This window comes from Nannospalax galili, unplaced genomic scaffold (genome assembly GCF_000622305.1).
Source record: "Nannospalax galili isolate Female #2095 unplaced genomic scaffold, S.galili_v1.0 scaffold132, whole genome shotgun sequence".
Lineage (NCBI taxonomy): Eukaryota > Metazoa > Chordata > Mammalia > Rodentia > Spalacidae > Nannospalax > Nannospalax galili.
In genome coordinates, this window is record NW_008332644.1 from 1,357,032 (window position 1) to 1,376,331 (window position 19,300).

A 19,300-nucleotide genomic window follows, 5' to 3' on the forward strand; every position below is an offset into this window, starting at 1 on the left:
CAACCTGAGTGTTGTTTGCAGTAACTCTGTGACCAACTGCCTAACCTGTGTATTTCAGTTTAAATACTTGCCATACAAGCGCCCCTTCCCAAGAAAGGTTTTAAACCTACTGTTGAATTTTAGGAGAATTTGAGGATTGAGCTGATTTGCCTAGATTTCCTTGATCTCGATATTCAAGCTAAGAACTCAAAGCAGACTCTGCGTGTTGGATATTTATCATATACAATTATTGTTGGATATTTATCATATACTATTATTGTTGGATATTTATCATATACTATTATTGTTGGATATTTATCATATACTATTATTATTGCAGAAAACAGGAGTGACCAAGTTAGTTCTCCTCCCTCTCCATCCCACTTGTCCCAGCGCCTGAGAAGCAGAGCATCCCCATGGCAACCACAGCAGCTGGTCCCTAGATAAGAGGAGCTGGAGCAGGGCAGCAGCAGCCACTGCTGCAGAGCAGCTGCCCAGCCCCGGCCTGTTAAGAAGCGCTCCCTCCAAGCTCCTTCTCAGCTCAGTGCCTGCACTGATTGGTAAGTGCTTTGAATTTTTACCCCAGGAACTTTTGTGGTGAGAAAACCAAGTTTCTAGTACCTTACAGTTTCTTAGTGACTGATGGCAGAAAACAGGTTGTGCTGGTGGCCCTGGGGTTGGTCTTTACCGAGCAAGGCTAAACTGCAGCTACTACATGGGGCAAAGTCTCCACATCAGTTTTCCAAGGGTGGTGGGGGTCCTGAGTTCTGTGAGAGCACATGCCTTCACAAACAAAATGGAGAGATTTAGAGATGAACGTGGAATATCTGCATGCTCGCACAGCAAGGCCAGTTACCCCTTTCACGGCTGGTCAAAGTCATGTATACCTCTACCTCTAACTTCAAGTCAAAATCACTCCTTGAGGAGTACAGCAGATTTATGTCTTCTAAATGAAAAACTTTTATTTCAATATGTATTACTTTGGGATCTGAATTCAACCCTCAGTTTCCAAAGAGGATTGGCAAAAGATATTAATTACAAACAGCCAGAGGGACTGATAAGCAGATATTACACTGGGCTATGGATATAATCTTTCAAAGTTTTCACTGCATCAAACAGAGCTAGACCTAATTGTTTAGGGTACTTTCGAATGTTATATTGCTAAGTGTCTACCCACTCTGAAAATCGTTCCTCAGGCTTTGCCTTTGGTTTGTGCCTTGCAGTCTCTATCTCATTAGCAATGTCAGAAAAGGCCGGAGATGGGATGAAATGAGTGTGACAACCATTTAGATGAATTTAAATACAGGTATTGTCATCACCAGGACCAGGAGAGCAAACAAGGGGTCTCTACTCATGAAAGGGCCAGAGCGTCCAGGGGTCCTAGGCCAGGTGCTACACAGGTATTGACTAAGACTCTCAACAGCCCTCAGGAACAGCCTCTGACACCCCCACGTCACAGATGTGAAAGCTACTGCTTTTTTGCCTTTTGGCTAAGGGCAAGTGCGGATGTGAAAGCTAACATTGCAGGAGAACACAGTTCCCATCTAGAGAGTGGGACAAGTAGCTGAATGTTGCCTCTGCTTCTGGCTGCCTCTCAGCATCAAAGGCTCACAGTCCTGCCGGATGGGGGCGGAAGGGACCTGTTTTTCTGCCCATAAGTTAACCTGCATATTCTTATATTCTTAAGAGAAAAGGCAAAGTGGTTAACCCAGCTTCAGACTTCAAACTGAGCTGTTGAGATAGCACTACTGTCCTCTTGAAATAAGAAGTAGCCTTGGTAAGTGGAGACTGGCCTCAGCAAGCTGTGGGCTCAGGTTTCCTTATGCTGCGCTGATGCACTGCCCACTGGCCCTTCTGCAGCTCAATGGGATTCCTTCCCAGGCGTGTAGCCCCTCAGTCCTCTGGTTTTGTTCTCAGACATTAACTGACAGTTGTTGTCAGCCCTGGCTGTACTCTATGGCATCAGTTATAGATCTCTGTCAGTAGTATTTGGATTTATAAGTATTTTTGTGAAGAGAAAGGTGTGTATACCATGTAAAAAGGGTTGGGAAAAAAGTTGCAAGGTTTTGGCATCTGGAGTCTTGAAAATCTCCCTCAAACCCTGAAATTACATCCCGTGGCCTAAAGCACAATGCTCCTCAGACCACCCACATTCTCATAAACAACCAACAACAAAACAGTTCAGATCCACAGTCTCTTATTCTCTAGTTGAGAAGTGTGAAAAGTGAAGGAGTGAAGGGGTTGTTCCTATTGTTAGGAAGCTCTGTATAAACTCAGTATAAAACCTGACCTGAAAAGATTCAACTCTTCATGCAGTCTGGCGTTGCATCTTTGATTGTGAATATTCACATCTGGATATAGAAATAATGTGCAAGCCTGCTGGGGCTCCCCGATGTCCTTCTGGGCATCTTCCATGGTGAAAATGTCCTGATTTCTATAACACATTGGGCTTCAGTGAGGGTGGGTGGGCCAATATTGAGACTCACAGAAGAGTACAGGTCATTACTGAGTGAGTGTTAGATTTAAAGACCATGCTAAGCCAGCACAAGGCAAAGAACTGACAGAGGAGTCACAAAGTATTTGACTAGACACAGTCTATGAAACATCCCAAGTGAGGTCTCTATTAACAAGCTCATCTGAAAGCCTTAGCTTTAGAGTTGGAATCTCAGCACTCAGAGGACCAAATATTTAGGTTTGAAGAAAAGAAGTGGAGCCTCAGAAATTTCCCAGATTACAGGGAGCAGATGAGGAAGGTGATAAAAGCTTCCCCAGGCATCATGACAAGCACAGTGTCCTTATGAAGCCTGCCTGGGGCACAGATTGAATTAAAGAGGGAATGCATGGGTAGAGTGGGGAACAGGAATTAGACACACTCTTACCATGGTGGTCTCATAAAAAGCTCCCTTTCCTCTGAGGATGGAAATGGAGAAGGTGGTGGAGACAGGTCATCCCATCTGGACAACTCAACAGGCAGTGAGTATAGTGACACAGATCAGTAAGACAGCACTAAGCTCCAAACAGCTCTCCTGCCACACACTTGTTCATTCTTTTGTTTGAAGATTTTCTGGCAGGAAAGTCATGATGATGTCATCCAAGATTAAAGGATCTTGTAATCCCCTGGGCAAAACACATGCCTGACGAACATTGTTGATATTATTGTACTGTAAATTCCCAGATCTGAAAACTGCTTCACAGCCCCTCCCACCTCACAGTCTCCTAGTCCACCACAGCTGTGCTTTTGATCACACTGGTTCAAGAGTGTTGCTTTTTCTAAAGACAAAGCAGTGTGACTCATCTTCGGGAGGAGTGCTTGTCAGATTTATAATGAATGTTAATTGCCCCAGCCTGTCCAGGAGCTTCTAACATCTTGAGCTGATTCTGTGAAATTCACCAGCCATGGGAGATTACTCTTTCTGTGGTCTAATACTGAGGAAACTGCTTATCTCAGATGAAGGCTGGTCTTCCCCGGGCTCAGCATCTGGATGAAAATGAGTTTCAATTGTTTCTTAGGATTACCCAGTTACACAGCTGGTCCTCATCAGCAAATTGTGTAGCATGGGATGGACAGTGGTGCCGTTGTGAAGTGCCAGTGTGTTAAACATCAGGCAATCCAACTTCATCTTCACAGGAACTCTATGGGTGAGGTGTTATTACTTCTAACTTATAGATAAGAAAATTTAATGTAAGCAGGTGGGTGCAGAAAGGGCCTGTGTTTCTGGACGTCAGTTGATGGGGTCAGCTCTAAGAAACTAGTCTTCGTAAATTTTACTATAGCAATAATAGTTTCTAGGTGGTGATCCAATATTATTATTTTGCATTTGACCTCAATTTATCCTCACTACATCAGTATTTTGTAGTACTTTCATCAGTGTCATGTGGATTTTTAGATAAAGTTTCAAGATTCAAACTAAGTCTTTTTGACTGGAAAACATATGTTCAATTAAATAACTAGCTACTAGACACATAGAACATGTGATTCCAGCACAAGGAAGGAGCAGCTTGCTTTAGATTGACAAGGAGGATATTCAGATTAGGACCACGAGTGCACGGTAGGGGCCTGAGTCTCTATAATAACTCTGATGGTGAGCGTATGACTAACGGATGTCAGTGTAAATGCTCTGAACTTTGGTTTCTTCTTTTAGAGGATGGATATTTTGAGCAGATTCCCCATGTGGTTTTCAGCACATCTGTGACTGGGTTCAAGATTCCTTAGAGAAGAGGAAGATCAGTTAAATAGGACCATGTTTGAAGCTGCCACTTTTCCTGGAGACCTCAGCATGAAGCCCACTCCCAGGGGATCTTATCCTTTTTACAAATGCTGGGGCAGGGAGCTAGTCTGCTGGACGTTATAGCATACTTATGGTTCAGGGGAGTTGGCACTATCTTCATATACACTAAAGACAATGGTCTGAATTGATTTCTGCTGAAGCCACTTATACAATCAGTCTACTAGGGATGACACTAAAAGCCAGGCTCAGGCGATCAGCTAATGGCCCATCTGCTCTGCAATGATCTCAGTTCATGGGAGAGAATCCCTCCCTTAGCCTTTCTAGACAACAGCAACTTAAGTCTTCAAAGACTTCAAAGGTGACAGAGTTAAGCCATTCTGAGAGGTTAGAAGGGCCTTGTGGCTGGTCTGCATTTCCTCTGCATGTTGCAGCCCAGGACTTGCATGACGGGAGGAGGGACCTGGTCATTTTAACCCTCCTCATGTCTCCCCTAGACCTCACCCTTACTACTGTAGGACACCAGCGGTAAACTATCAGAAAGGAACTCAAAAAAACAGACTAATTCCTCCAATGCAGGATCTGTTCCTAGGAATCTCAGGAATGTATTTCTTATCTGTCCTTGCTAGATTTCCACTCCTCCGGGAAGGGGCTGTAACCAATACCCATGAAACCTCAGTGGGTTTGTGTTCCAGAAAAGATAGGACATGAGGATAGAAAGAGATTTGATCTCTTGTCAGGAATCCTTAGGGGGAAAATAAGAATGATTCACTGAGACCCAGTTTTCCTGCTCCATGTACCTGCTACCCGCATTGCATAAGGAGGCAGTTGGATTATTTTATAATCATAAGGTATAATGATGGAAAACTAGGAGTCAGGTTAACTTTGGGTTCAGAGGATTCATTTTATTTTTAAAGGACTCAAGTGCCTAGAACTCTGTGGGACTGGATTTTGATCTAAGCTTGATGAAGAGATGTATGACTACACAAATTAAGTGGACTTGGAGAGCTTCTGTTTCCTCCTCTGTGATGTAGACATACCTTCCAGAACTCAACAGAGGAAATACACATTATGTTTGCTCGAGATACTCCGTTAACTCTTAGCCAACTCATTTCTAGTTCAGACTTAATAAGTATCTAATTTTGAACTCCTAAGTAGGCAAATAATGATCATTTGATATATAGCATTGCCTGTGTGCGTGTGTGTGTGCATGCGCATATGCGTGTGTGCGTGTGTGCGTGCGTGTGTGTGTGTGTGTGTGTGTGTGTGTGTGTGTGTGTGTGTGTGTGTGTGATATTTGATTTTGGCTTACATTTCAGATTTAGCAGCTAAGTATAAAAAACAGACTTGAGAAACAAGATTGAGCTGGGAGCATAAAAAGTACTCTCTAAATCCATTCATTGAATAAACACGTGAATGCAGGCATACCTGTATATTGTTTCTTAAACTTCTTCAGGGCTGGAAAAGAAACACACACAACCATTATCCATTGAGGATGTCCACTGAGATGGTGACTACCGAGCCAGTGCAGCCCCTGGACCTTTCAGAAGACAGATTGGACAAGCTTGATCCTCGCTGCAGCCACTTGGGTAAATGCCTCCTTGAGCATATCTATCATGTCTGTCACAGGAGGGCTCTCAGCTCTACTGTTCTCAGGAAAGTCAGAGAGAGGCCCCCTGAAACCCTATAGCCTGTGCCTTCTGGTGACAGCCAGTACCAGATGGACAGGCAAATAGCCATGGGGTCTTGGGGTCTGCCATGTAAATATTAGCTGAAGCACTAGAGAGAAGTTCATTAGAGTGAGAGAGACAGAGAGAAACACAGAGAGGCATTGTCCTCTTTTTTTGGATCCGACAGAGTCCCAGGCAGAGCATTTTTGAGGCAATAAATGGCATGTGGCAATATAGCTTGTTTCCAGTATTTTCCAGCACACTTAAACCCCATGTGCAGAGCCAATAAAATATGTCAAATATCTCTCTTTGCCTATCAAGATGGAATTTTAAATAGGCTTTTTCTCTTTATTGTCAATCTGTTTCCTTTCCAGAACTGACTTTTTGCATAACCTTTGTAATGAAAATACCAGAAACATTTCTGCCTCTACCCATTTCTAAAAATGAGACACTCAGACTTTTGATTGATGGGCGTTTTGCATATTCATAGCCTTTGTTAATGACCCGCGTGGTTATGACTCCAGTACTCTCCTCTCTCCTCTATTGCCTTCAAGATATTTTATGTTCAGGATTTCTGCAAAAAATAGGGAAAAGTACAATTGAAGTGAAAGTCAAAATTGAGACACATGTCTTGCTCTCTGTACTGTGAGGTGACAGGCACCTTGTGTTTGGCAGGCCCAGATTCAGGCTGTGCCTCCAGGAAACCCACAGCTGGGCAGCGCTCATGCTAAGAACATCATTCAACCAATACCTATTGTGTGTATATTATGGGGTAGGGAGGTCTGCTAACCACTATGTGGTAACACATTTTAAGACTTACATTTTCAGCTGAGTTTTATGAGATGAAGCTCCAAGACCCCCCACCCCAAGCTTGTCCTGTCAGCAGTGAACCTCTCACCCTTTTACCTGGCCACATCTGCAAAGAGGGGTGATTGCAGGCTATCTGCAGGCTTCGTGTGTGGACTAAATGAAATAATTTGTTCGGAATGGAACTCATATTGAACAACTGGCAAAGCACATTTGTTGGGATAGTCCAAATGCCGGAGCAAAACTAGTAATGCCTCACCTCCTTTTCCTGTGTATATAAACTTCACATAGTTCAGTGTGAAGTTTCTCTAATGAGCTTTGAGAAATTCACCAATCTATGGGTTTAACCATCAGTCATTAGGAGTCTGTTTAATACTGTGTCTTTTCAGCAGAATAATAGTACTCGATCTCCCCTAGGGCCTGTAACCTATCTAGCTACAGGTTCTTGGCCTGTGTTGATTATGCTGAGATGATTGGATGATATCAAAATCTTCTAGGCAAAAGAAGACATGAAGTTGGGTGGCAATAGTTGTGTAGGAGTGAATCTGAGGAGAGATGGAGGAGGGAAAGTCAATATGATCAAAATACATTATATGAAATTCTCAAAGAATTAATAAAATGTGATTTTATAAAAAGACAAAAAGAAGAAGGGGGGGGGACAGAGGTACTGAAAGATTAAGTTAACCTCTGAATTCCCCATATTCAGTCATATTTCTAGATGGTCCCAGACTGTCTAGGTCTGCAGTTGAGAATACATACAGTTTCATTGTTTTGTGGCTTCAATGAATCCTAACAGAACAGCTCTTTAAGTATGTCAGAATCCATTCATTTCAAGCACATATTCAGAACAATTTATTCATGGTTGTTAAGAGCAGAATGGCAAGATAATGTCATTAAAGAGGGTAGAGAAGGCATATGCCAAAAAAAATGGCTACATCATCCTTTAAAGTGTCACCTGAACAACAGTGCTGTTAATATCCAGAAAATGAGAAAGGGCAAACCAAGCTGGAGTTAGCAGAGAAAGACTGACAAAGATGGAGCTTTCTGCTCAGGAGCTGAGCAGTGGCACAGCAGACCATTTACTGAGCACATGAAACATATCAAATGTACCGCACACATGCACACAATGATCTAATATCATCCGCACTAAAAGATTGAGATAATACTAACATTTCTGTGACTGGAGAGATGGCTCAGTGGCTAAGAGCACTGACTATTCTTACAGAGGACCCAGGTTCAATTCTTGCACCCACAAGGTGGCTAATAAGCATCTGTAACTCCAGTTCCAGGGTATACTTACATACATTCAGGCAATATACTCATACACATAAAATAAAAATAAACAAAATATTTTAAAGTTTATAGAAGTTAAATCTTTACGTCTTAAAATCAACAAATCAAGATCTAAACTCCCATTCAACATGCATCTATTGGAGAAAGAGGCAATTAAGAATGAAATTCCTGAAGTGCATGATCTTTAGCTCCATGATAACTGTTCTGCCATCTCAGGGCACTGAACTAGGCTTTGAACAGTGCCAGGGAAATGCAAAGGACAGCAGAGCAGATAAAGCTGCCAGGGTATAAGGTATGCCTAGACAAAGCTTTTCTGGGGCCAAGTGATTGGATCAGAGTCATTTCCATGAGACCCTCTGATGATGTGAGGTAGAAGATGGGCTTTAAAGGGTCTCATGAAATCAGTAAGGGGCTACGAAAATTGAAGAAATCAGAAATAAGACTAGAGTAAGGATGGGTGAAGAGCAGAGTTGCAAATCAGAGGGCAGACAAAAGGTGAATGGTAAAACCTACCTGTGGCTTTTCCAGGATGATGAGCTGGCCACAGAGTTAAGGCTAGTGAGGGATTCACTGAGCACTCTAGTAAGACATTCCAGGACCAGGGGGAAGTCCCTCTAGCCACTGGATCTGTCAGGAGAACAAACAAGACAACATTTGGACCTACTTTCCTTTCAGAATCTCAGTTCTAATTCATCCTGTTTGCCAGGTCATATTCTTCTCTCTGTCCCTGCCTCCTTGGTAATCCATCTGATTTCTCTTTTGTTTTTTGTTGTTGTTTGTTTTTTAACTATTATTTTTCTTTTTTATGTGTAAGAATATATTACCTGCATGTATGTAAGTATACCCACCCATGTCATGCAATGCCCACAGAAGTCAGAAGAGGGTATCAGATCCCCTGGAACCGGAATTATGAATGGTTATTAGCCTCCATGTGGGTGCTGGGAATAGAACACAAATCCTCTGTAACAGCAGCCAGTGATCTTAATCACTGAGCCACTTCTCCAACCTCCTCTCTTAAGTTTTACAAAATTTTAATTTTCCTTTCTACTATACAAACACATGCAAGTCTATTCAATTAAAAAGCTAAACATAAGCAATTCTGTTTCAGACCAATTGACCTGTCACAAGCATCACTTACAATGAGAAACTAACCAATTTCTGGCTCAACACTTACTCACCTTTCCTCCCTTTTCTCTTCAATACCAGATGATCTTTCAGATCAGTTTATTAAGGACTGTGACCTCAAAAAGAAACCAAGAAAGGGGAAGAATGTGCAGACCACCCTGAATGTTGAATCTGACCAAAAGAAACCCAGGAGGAAAGATACACCTGCATTGCACATCCCCCCTTTCATACCAGGTAAGGCCCACAGGAGGTCAGTCTGCACAGCTACAAGGACCTGCTGCCAGGCTGAATTGATCTCCACATGTTTCTCCTTAAATATTTGGGCTAGATTTGAAAACACCAGTGGCTTAATGCAATAACACATACAGAATGCAATATAGAGTTTTTTACTCACTAGTAGTGAAGATTGGGGATGGGGAGGCATCCTGTGCTCCAGACATTCATGGACACAGGCTCGTGAGATCTGACATCATCAACACACAATGAAGAAACTCACCACAATCTTGCGGAGTTGCCATGAGCATCAGCATCCAGCAGGCATGGGGGTGGGCACAGGATGCAGGATTGATGGGGAGGTCCAGGTGGAATCAGCTTCCATCAGTCACAGGAACAACCTGACCACAGGGGAGGCTGGAAATGCAACTGAGTTCCACACCTAGGAGAAAATCGTAGCAGTCAGATGAACAGCTAATATGTCTGTGTCCACACCTTTGACTGTGACGTGATACTCTCTTATCAAGCAGTTTTGTTTTGCTTTTTTGTCCCTTCTCCTCTACATTTAGCAATTTATTCCACGTTCTTTCTATGCACAACATACCTTGAGAGCTAGTAACAAGCAGAGTAAGTGAAATACTGAGCAAGAAGCAGGGTTACAATGCAAAGTTCTTAGGTCACAACCATGGGGGCAGAGTCTGAGCAGCGAATCTCGGAAATGGCTATAAGAGGGGCAATTTTTAAAGAGATTTTAGATGATGTGAGATTCCTCGTCAACCCCTTTCCCATAGAATAGAGAAGAGAAGGCAGATACGAGAAGCTGAAGTGGAATGGTACAGTCATTATCAGGGTGGAAGTGTGTGGCTTGCAGGACAACGGATGCTCCCCTCTAGCTAAGGAGGATGGTCTTAGGAGACAGACATATCCACTTTCCATCTCCGTATTAGCTATAATCAGTCAGATTCCTTTCTTTGCTTCACTGTCCCAAGCTCAGTGTGGTAATAACATTACCTTCCTCAGGCTAAATGAAGTCAGGCAGTAAATCCACTTTGAACATAGGCTACAGCCTCATTGAAAACTAAACTTACTACCAGGAAACTTCTTGTATTTAATCACATTTGAAAGGCTACAGTGACTGCCTTTCCCAGGCACGTGGCCACCAGGTAACATCAGCACAGCCCTTCAGGATCTATGCACTTGACCTTGTTCTTTTTTCTGTGCCGTTAACTATACAGATGTGATTTCAGAACATTTAGTTCAAAGATATGATGTTCAAGAGAGACATCCAAAAGGCAAAATGAGCCCAGTTCTTCATAACACTGACGTGGAACAGAAAAAGCCAAGGAGAAAAGACACGCCTGCCCTGCACATGCCTCCTTTTGTAGCAGGTAAAAGAGTGGGTACAGGAAACTCACAGAAGTGGTGGCAGGCTGGAGCCTTACCATCTGGAGGTGCCAAGGGCACGGCCTTTGTCCTAGCCCAGCAAGCTGTGTGGCACTCAGGTGCACTGGGAGGGAGTGTGCTAATGTCTGCCTTTCAGGTTTATCCCCCTTGGCAGCTCCACTGGGGCTGACCTGGAAATGGGGGAGGCTCAGAGATTACTCCTACTCCAGCAGACCTGGTCAAATTCACTGACCCAGTGAAACAGCGTCAGTGAGTCTTGAGTAAAGGTGAGACAGCCACTTTCTACCTCACATGGAATATACATCTTATGACTGATTTCCGGAGGTGTATGGGTTAATTCTCAAAACAAGAGATAGAGAGGGAGAGGAGAAGGGCGAAAACGCCAAAATATTGAAAGCTACCATAATACATGTTTGATAAAACAGAAAATGCCTTGGGGTGTTGTCCTTGCCCCTGGGGACTTTCTGAACAATTTGGAGAATGAGACAAATGTTTTTTATGATTGGACTATGACTCTTTCTCTCTCTTTCTGTATGTGTGCTTGTGCGTGTGTGTGCATGTGTGTGTGTGTGTGTGTGTGTGTAGCAAGGGGAAAAATGTACTAATATTTATTGACACCCTAGTAATGATTAGCATAACATGTTATTAATTTAAAATATATGAGAGAGCTAGAGAGGTGGTTAAGAACACTGGCTGCTCTTACAGAGGACCCAGGTTCAATTCCAAGCATCACATGGCAGTTAACAGCTGTCCATAACTCCAGTTCCAGGGGATCTGACGCCCTCTTCTGCAGGCACTGTATGACATGGGTGGAGTTACCACACATGCAGACAATATACTCATACATATAAAAATAATAAATAATAAAATAAAATCTATGACTAACAAATTATCTTCCTTCACAGTTAAAGAAGCTGAGAATGTAATTCACTTACTGAGACTCTGTATCTTATATAGGGGAATTGATGGATGGAGTGGGCGGTTGGTCAGCTGATTGGTTGGACTAGTTATGAGAAGAGCAGATGCAAACCTGAACATATGAAATCAAACACTATTATCCAGTAGAGCTGGACTCAGTTCCTTAGAACCCTACCTTCCCCTCACTACTTTTCTTTTACTTTGATGTGACTTAGGACTATGGGCATCCATAAATCACACTTTAGGGAGGAAATGAGATCTGATTGTTATTATAAAACTACCTTTACTGTTATTTCATTTAATATTTTAAAGCTGCTCAGAAAAAGACATCACTATAACAATAGCCAGGTTCTTGGCATCCACAACCATGCCAAATGGTCTATCCAAGGTTGCATGGCATCTCTGCTCTCCTCCCTTCCTCCCTTTCCTTTCCTACTTCCTCTCTTTCTACCCCCTTTTCTACATCCATTTCTCTGTCTTCGTCGCTTACCTGAACACCAAGATGAATGGGCACGTGCCCGCCCCTTCATTCTTTTTCCCATCTCTCTTCTCTGTCTCTCTTCTCTGTTTCTCTCTCTCTCTCTCTCTCTCCCCTCTCTTCATACACGCCACACACAAGTGCAAACACATCAGTTTTTACAAACTAGCTTTTCTGAGCTCTGACTAGATGCAGTCTCTGAGATAATACAAATATAATGATAAAAAGGGAAATTTAGTCTATGCAGCAACCTATCCTCAAGCCATCTTCATTCTTTTAACACATATTTATTTATTTATTTATTTATTATGCTCTCTTGCATTCTAGAGATTGGTAATAAAAGGTGGTCAATAATCATACAAATAAACAGATAAATATCTGCCAGGGTGAATGAACTGAGAAGTACAGCTAGGTATGGAATGAGGGAGAGAGAGGGGGATGAAAAGTCTCTCAGCTATAAAATTTCACATCTTCATATAAGCTTGGTTCAAAGAATTTCTTAGATATTGAATTCTGATTATTTAATAAATGCTGGCCTCATTTCACTACCTGAATCCTAAAGATCAGCTTCCCTATTGAATCAAAAGTATTGGTCAAACTCCGTAGAGTCTTCAAGAACTGGGGCTGGGGGTGGTCAGCAAATCCTCAGTGTTATAAATACATACAACAACAAATATTGTTCCGTGATTCTAGCCTTTATTGCCATATTAACTCAAGTGTTTTATATTTGAAGTCTTTTAGTACATAAATATTTGGCAGTAATCAAAATACTAGTTTAGCTGATAAGGAAAGAGCCTTTGGCAGATGTTCAGAAAGACACATTGATTTGAAAAGGGGAGTTGAGAGGAACCCATGGACAAATGCCCCATAGAGATGTCTCTCATTAGCCCTTGGCAAGTGGACACTGGAAAAGAATTCATTCTCTCTTCTAAATCTCTGGATAACCACCTCATTCCCTGAGGTTAATGAGCTAATTTGTCAGGTCCGATTGCCAGAACGGAGCTTTCATGGGAGTCATCTCAGGAATCCAGCTTGTTCCAACTTGGCCCATAGTTGCCAGGGCTCCATCTTGAAGACTGTGTGGCAGCGGGTATGGGTTGTGATTGGTCAGCTACAGGCACCAAAACCTGCTTAAGACACAAAGAAGTCTTTAGTCAAATAGGTGACAGGAAAATCCAACCAAAATAAAGAAGAATACATCTGGGGGTGTGGAGGAGAAGCTTACCAGAAAACTGAGCTGTGAACTGCGAATGGGGCAGTTTGGGGGCTCAGAAATCAACATGGCCAAGCTGTGCCAAGGAATGAGAGTAGGCTGGCCTTTGAAAACGGCGCATGTCTATCCTGCTAGGAATAGAGCACACCTGCTATGTGATCGATGCAGACATGGGATGCCTTCCTTGGTCCTGGTTTTTCCAGATGTAATGCACATACACATAATATGGAGAATCAAGTTTAGATGGTGTTTAGGTGGGATCCTGCTCAGAAACAGCACAGCGCAGGCTGAGTACCCCTCAGAGACCCAAAACTAGCAACCTTGGACTTAAACACACCATATCTTCCAAGTAGCCAAGTTCCCTAAACTCTGAATTCTCTTCTACATGGAAAGAAAAGAAGGGACATTTGCTAAATACTACTCTATTCCAAGTCTCATGCCAGACAGTAGACTTAAAGGACTACAAGAGAAGTCAGATGTTGTCCAATGAGTCCCACAATGTCAAACTTATTTTAGCAAAGGTTTCTATAAGGTATTCTTGGGGCATTAAAAAAATGTGATCCTAGGCTTGGAAAATGACTCAATGGATAAAGTGGTTGCCACAAAGAAATGAGGACATAAGTCCAGATTCTCAGAACCCAAGTAAAAGCTGGGTGACCATGGCAGTGTGCCTATAAACCCAGGGCTCAGGAAGTGGAGATGGGGGATGTCAAGAGCAAGCTGGTATCTAGGCTAGCCAAATGGGCAAGTAGTAGATTCAATGACAGACCCGGCCTCAGTAAACAGTGCTCTAGGGAGACACTTGATGTCAACTTCTGGCCTTCACACATACATGTGCACATACATGTTCCCATACACATGCAAACATGCACACACACACACACACACACACACATAAAAGAGTTTTTTTTTTAAAGAAAAAGACTGTGGGCCTGTCTTTCCTAGCATATCATACCCCATAGGAATGCAAATTATTTTTCCCAGTTGGATATAGTGAGACTTAGGTGGTTAAGTGAGCTGTTCACTGTTGAAGGATCAGCAAGGGAACCCTTTCCAGCTCTAGCTAAAGGCTACCTCCTTTCAGTAACACAGCTATGCCTCCTCAGGAGAGCACCAGGAGGAAGACACGCCAGATCAGTGCTCCTCACACCTAGGTGCTCCTCAAATCCTCCAAGCAACTAAAACAGAAAAGTAGTGACATCACGTTCACACTCTGAATAGTGACATCCATGAAATCTCGGTTGGTATGAGCTCCTGGGCTGCTCACGTTTTGACGCTGTGATGAAATACCTGCAAAAATCAGCTTAAAAGGAAGAAAGTTTTGTTTTGACTAATAGTTTTGGGGGCACAGTCAGTGCTTGGCCCTGTTCCTTTTGGTAAGGCAGAACATCATGGAGGGGGCTGCTCTGGAGCAGAACCTCATTTGTGGTGGCAGGAAAACAGGCAGGAAAGATCTGGGGTTCCAGTGACCCCCAGGGGTGCTCCCAGTGACCTAACTTTCTTCTGTCAGACCCTATTGCCTAAAGGTCCCACCACCTCCTGACAGCATTATCATCTGAGAACCCTATTAAGGTCCAAAACACAACGCACCCCATACATTGTCATCATAAAATATGGAAATTGACAGCACCCAGGAGCCCTGTTAAAATTCAAAATATACCGTATGCCGTACATTTTCTTCATAAAAATACTGCAATATGTTTCACTCTGCTGACAGAGAAAATGCTAGCCCACACTTGATACTGTGCCCTGTGCTCCTTTGGGTATGCTATCCCACTTTGAGGCGGGCCAGTCTTTATCATTTAGGATGCTTTTCTTGCCTTGAAGTCCCAGGACTTCCTTCCTATCCTCTGACTTAGATTCTCTAATGACTAAATTTCTAAGAAACTAGAAAATTTACTGAACTTAGAAATTAAAAATTTTGGGGGGCTAGTTTTACATTAACCAAAATTTGATTTAATGTATAGAGCTATCCAGCAAGGAAGGATGGAAAATTTGACAGTTCTATGTGCTACTGGCATTCCAGATTCAATTTCAAATAAAATTCTAAACCTCCATGCACCTATTATAAGGGGGGGGGGGACTCTCATTGTATTCATAAGTGATTTATGTAAAAGCTTTAGTATCCAGACTCTAGAAATTGTTTTTCTCTTCCAATAAATACTAGCTAATTGGTAAGGAGCCCATCTAAATAAACTGGGAAAGGAATCAAATGAATAGTCATTAAGACCCACACATAGATTTCATTAATTTACTGAGGTCGAATGGAAGCCAGTGCTTTAGAAAGACCCAAGGACTGCACAGCCTCTTTGTCTGTCAAATCTTTGGGAATTGCTGGAAGGTTTCTAATTATGACTGGAGGGGAGGTCAGCAGTAGGAAGCTGTGGTGGGGAAAGAAGGTGGGGGGTGGGTAGAAGGAGGGCACAGAAATTACAAAGGACTGATTGTGACCCAGGTTCATTTGTCCTTTTATAAGAATGGCCTAGCTTTTCCTTCATAGGATGGGCAGGACCCCCCCAGGACTCCAAGACTGGGCCTTTTCTGACCTGGTCAGTCTAGACAAATCAAACTGCAAATTCAGAAGTCTTGAGTTTCAGAGACAAGCAAGCTTGTAAAAGCAAAATATTGTGGAGTTTAGCATAGGAAGAACAGCTTTTTATTTTGCCTAAGTAAAGATTTATCTAACAGCTCTACAGCTTGTACAAGTATTTTAAAATTTTAATCCTTAAATGAAGAGAATGTGTGATCTCTAAAGACTGTCTCTGAAGTGCAGCAGCATTGAGTGTGCAAACACACTGCAGTTTTTGTCTTCTTTTTGCTCTGAAGTGTGTAAACTTTGTAGTGTATTGGGGCTGACTTCAATCACGTTCAGAGCCTCGGCTCAGCATTCCCCCCAGTGGTTTTAAGTTTGACTTGATGATTTCTTTCAAAAAGAGAAGAAACTATTAAATTGTGGAAAAACATAATGGAAAACCTGTATTTAGTTGTTCACAGGTATGGCTTTAAAAATACTTTTATTTTATTGATTGATTGATTGAATTATTTATTGTGGGGCATGTGCCATAATGCATTAATTTTTTAATTATTTATTGTCATAATGTACCTGGGGCTATCAAAGGACAACTTACAGGAGTTTATTCTCTCCTTCTACCATGTGGGTCCCGAGGATTGAACTCAGGTCCTCAGGCTTGGCAGCAAGACTGAGCCATCTCGAGGGCCCACAGGTGGGACATTTTGATAAAAGTGTGTTTCAGACAACTTACTTAGTGGATGTGATAATCATCTATAATAAGAATTAGTGTCCTCATTTTACATATGAGAACTTTTAGGTTTGTGAGCATTATCTGGCCCACCTCATGTGAAGAGTGGCTCCACCAGAAGCCCAGAGGGGTCCTCCTAAATCTGTGTGCTTTCGAGTTTACTATATTGCACTCAGAGATGGGGTAAAGGGGGCCTATGTGTTCTCAGACCTGTGTCTCCCCTTGCACCCAGACTGATGACCTCATTGAGTGCCTCTGAGAAGGTTTTCTCCTTACACACACACACACACAGACACAGACACAGGCACACACACACACACACACACACACACACACTGAACATCTCTGGGTTGCTGTGCTCCTGGGCACTGAGTTGACACTGCCAAGCTGTCTAATATTTTAATTAGCGGTTCTTAATTGCAGGTCTGCACTTTGTCTTACAGGTGTGACTCTGCTCAGAGACGAGAGACCCAGAGTGATTATGGAAGATGACGAAAAGGACAGTGACAAGATAGCTATTTAAAGGCATCTCCCCTGAGATTGTGTGTAAATAGGTTAGATCGGTTCCCTATGGTGACCTAGAGAAAAAATAGCCATCTCTGCCCTCATTTCATCCCAGTCTGACTTTAAGATCGCGATGCTCCTCCCCAGGAGACATGATGCTCAGATTCCCAGTCACTTTCTTGTCTTTCTTCTTGAGTCTGTTTTCTAGTCCTATTTCTTGAATGTTTGTTTTCCAGTGCAGTGAGAAGGAAATGGCTTTTTTAAAAAAAAAAAAAAAAAAAAAAAAAAAAAAGGAAAAAAAAAGAAAAAACAAAACCAAAAACTACGTTCTTAGAGAGTGCTGATGTTCAGAGTCTGCTTCTGGATTGATTTACAAAGCAAAGAACCTAGATAACAAGGCAACCCTTCCTTCCTGGCTTTTGCTGGGCAGAATCTGACTCAGCATCAGCCAGGCTCCAGTCTCAAAGGGTCCAACAGGTGAGAACATGGATCTTGGACTCATCCTATCTTGAGAGTTCAACTGTGGTGACATTCTGAGGATCCTTGGAGCAGATGTTGTAAAGGTGAATTTGTGATCTCGGGAAGGTGGCCAGCCCACCATACCACATCTGAAGGCACCCAACGCAGAAAGTGCTGTCTATGTGGAAGACTTAATAATATATCCTCATATTTTTGTTGTTAAAAATAATTGTTCTTAACTATGTCATCTTGACATTTGTGAATTTTGTGATGAGTAATGGTAGAAAAATACCAGTTACTACAATGAACTTACTTTTAAAAATTTAAGGCCAATTCAAGGTTATTCTGGTATTTTTTTCATCTTACTTATTTAGACTACAATACACTTTCCTGTAAGGAGGGGAAACATGGCATTATCTAGTAAGCCGGGATCTGTATGTAGCTTCTGCCCATTCTACAATCTCTGGGTGCCTGTGGGGGGCTTTGCATGTGGACTTTGTCCATCAGGCAATAGGAAGAAAAGTCCAATGATTAGACCTAAGGGGAATACCATGAAGCTCTTTATATACCCAGGTTCCAGGAGCCATTTGTCCCTTCTGTTTCTCTCACAAAGATATGAAAGATGCAAGACTTTGCTGGAAATAAAGATCCTTCTAGACAGATCTCTGTGTTTCAGTGTGAGTCTCCTAAACATACCATTTGCTTAGAAGTACAAAGAACAAACTTTGATTTGAGTCTGCATGTGGGTTTTTTGGCCTGTAATCTTTTTAAAAAATGCTTAAATTAGCGTTAATATTCAAGAATCCAATCAGGAAAATATATATGAAATTCTAAATTTCCAAATTCTCTTGAGAGTTGGCAGTATTGGCCATCTGGACTCTAACTAGAACATGCCAACCCCCAGCTGCTGTTGGGCACAGCACATGCTTCTAGAAGGAAGGCACTCTCCCCAGATGGCCATCTGTCCCACACTACCTCCCTACCCACTGACTTAACCCTCCATCCTTTGTGTTTAATTCTGAGGTTAGAAAGGCGTGCAACCCATTCCCAGGGATTTCTTGTCTTCTTGATTCAAGCTTTCTACTCCCATTCTGACAACACCAATCATAGTTTGGGGGGAGGGATGTAAGACTGTGCCCTGATTGCTGATTGAAGAATAAGTTATGAAAAAGGCACCATATATTTCTAGGAAGCCCAAAGCAATTCTAGGCATGGGAAGGATAGTATTATATCACCACCAACAATCCATTTGTGAAGGGTTTCCAGTTCAGAAAGCACAGGTACACTCTCCTGTGATCAGATCTTCTGTATACATGTGGAGTGCACCTGCAGCCATGCCTGCAGGGTGTACATAACTCCTAGTTCCTCAGAAAAGCCTCTGTCATTTCTGACTTGCTGGGCTGGGCTGTTCCAGAAAGACCTTGGATTCCAGCCCCAGTAGTGTGACACTGACCAAACCCCTGGAGCTCTAAGTCTGAAAAAAAGGATGGTAGTCCATACTTCACCTTTATTATCTGAGAATTAACATGTGTGGCAAAGAGCCTTCTCAGCTAAAATGCCTCTCTGGGATGAGATGATTTGAGGATGTTTTCAGTGCACGGGCTGTGTATTTTCTGTTGATAAACCCCTGTTGCCTTGGTGTTGGCAAGCAAGCAGGCACACAGAACTGACTCCGCACCTGAAAGAGTTCAAGTGGGGAGACCCTGTCGCCTACGCAGCCTTCACTGAAATGTCATCCTCCTCTTCCTAGG

The 19,300-nt window shown here is 42.5% G+C and overlaps 1 protein-coding gene across 3 annotated transcripts; it reads left to right on the forward strand.

The window, feature by feature from the left end:
- The first annotated feature begins 442 nt into the window (after positions 1-442).
- Positions 443-17,373, forward strand: Ppp1r17 (protein phosphatase 1 regulatory subunit 17). Of its 3 annotated transcripts, XM_008827531.1 has the most exons (6): positions 443-539; positions 3,490-3,618; positions 5,662-5,794; positions 9,182-9,334; positions 10,549-10,701; positions 17,030-17,373. In XM_008827531.1, exons 3-6 carry the CDS (start codon positions 5,701-5,703, stop codon positions 17,107-17,109), a joined length of 480 nt encoding a protein of 159 aa, XP_008825753.1. In that variant the 5' UTR covers positions 443-539; positions 3,490-3,618; positions 5,662-5,700; the 3' UTR covers positions 17,110-17,373. The 3 variants fall into 3 exon arrangements, with proteins under 3 accessions (XP_008825753.1, XP_008825754.1, XP_008825752.1); XM_008827532.1 differs by lacking the exon at positions 3,490-3,618; XM_008827530.2 differs by lacking the exons at positions 443-539; positions 3,490-3,618 and adding an exon at positions 4,491-4,566.
- The last annotated feature ends 1,927 nt before the right edge of the window (positions 17,374-19,300 follow it).

Coding starts and splice junctions, on each gene's coding strand:
- Ppp1r17 (XM_008827530.2), top strand. CDS start 4,501: ATGGGAGAGAATCCCTCCCTTAGCCTTTCTAGACAACAGCAACTTAAG. Junction 4,567..5,661: donor AGTCTTCAAAGACTTCAAAG/GTGACAGAGTTA, acceptor AAACTTCTTCAG/GGCTGGAAAAGAAACACACA. Junction 5,795..9,181: donor TCCTCGCTGCAGCCACTTGG/GTAAATGCCTCC, acceptor CTTCAATACCAG/ATGATCTTTCAGATCAGTTT.